This window comes from Myotis brandtii, unplaced genomic scaffold (assembly GCF_000412655.1).
Source record: "Myotis brandtii unplaced genomic scaffold, ASM41265v1 scaffold207, whole genome shotgun sequence".
Taxonomy (NCBI): domain Eukaryota; kingdom Metazoa; phylum Chordata; class Mammalia; order Chiroptera; family Vespertilionidae; genus Myotis; species Myotis brandtii.
The window spans coordinates 449,980-450,420 of record NW_005357736.1 but is presented as its reverse complement, the minus strand read 5'-3'; the positions used below and the strand labels follow the sequence as shown (position 1 = coordinate 450,420).

General features: G+C 68.0%; 2 protein-coding genes across 2 annotated transcripts in view; one reads left to right on the top strand and one right to left on the bottom strand.

Moving 5' to 3' along the window:
- NDUFAF3 (NADH dehydrogenase (ubiquinone) complex I, assembly factor 3) overlaps positions 1-77 on the bottom strand; it is a 3,169-nt gene extending 3,092 nt beyond the window's left edge. The window contains exon 1 of the mRNA XM_014538985.1: positions 15-77. Coding sequence (XP_014394471.1) covers positions 15-77 — 63 coding nt within the window. The remainder of the gene's footprint in view (positions 1-14) is intronic.
- A 56-nt stretch (positions 78-133) lies between these two features.
- The window catches only part of DALRD3 (DALR anticodon binding domain containing 3), a 3,289-nt gene continuing 2,981 nt past the window's right edge, over positions 134-441 (top strand). Inside the window, exon 1 of the mRNA XM_014538984.1 lies at positions 134-254. Coding sequence (XP_014394470.1) covers positions 134-254 — 121 coding nt within the window. The remainder of the gene's footprint in view (positions 255-441) is intronic.

Below are 441 nucleotides of genomic sequence, written 5' to 3'. Positions count from 1 at the left end.
CCGGAGTCCGGCACTCGCTGCTGCGGGCAGAGCGCGCGGTTCTCGGGCGCCCTGTGCTGCGTCGGTTTCAGTTTCATTCGGGGAAAAGGGGGGAAGTTCCCCTGAAGCGGAGACAGGCAGGTGCCATCGCGGAATGAGAAAGACGACGGCGGGAGCGGAGGCCCCGGCAACGGCCACCGGGTTCAAGGAAAACGCCTCCCGACCCGGAACCCACCCCGTCCCCGTGGCCGACTCCTCCGGGCCCACGCGAGGAAGTGGGTAGTCCTACCCGCGGGCGTTTGTCGGGAAGAAAGGACCCGTGGCCCAAAGGAGGAGACGCCTGCAAACAGCCTGAAGCCGGAGCACAAACGCCTGTCACGGGGCGGCTGTGGGTGGGTGGTGACGGCGGCGCTGGGAGCTGCCCGGCTGGAGACGCTCGTTTGGAACCTGTGTGGTGCGCAC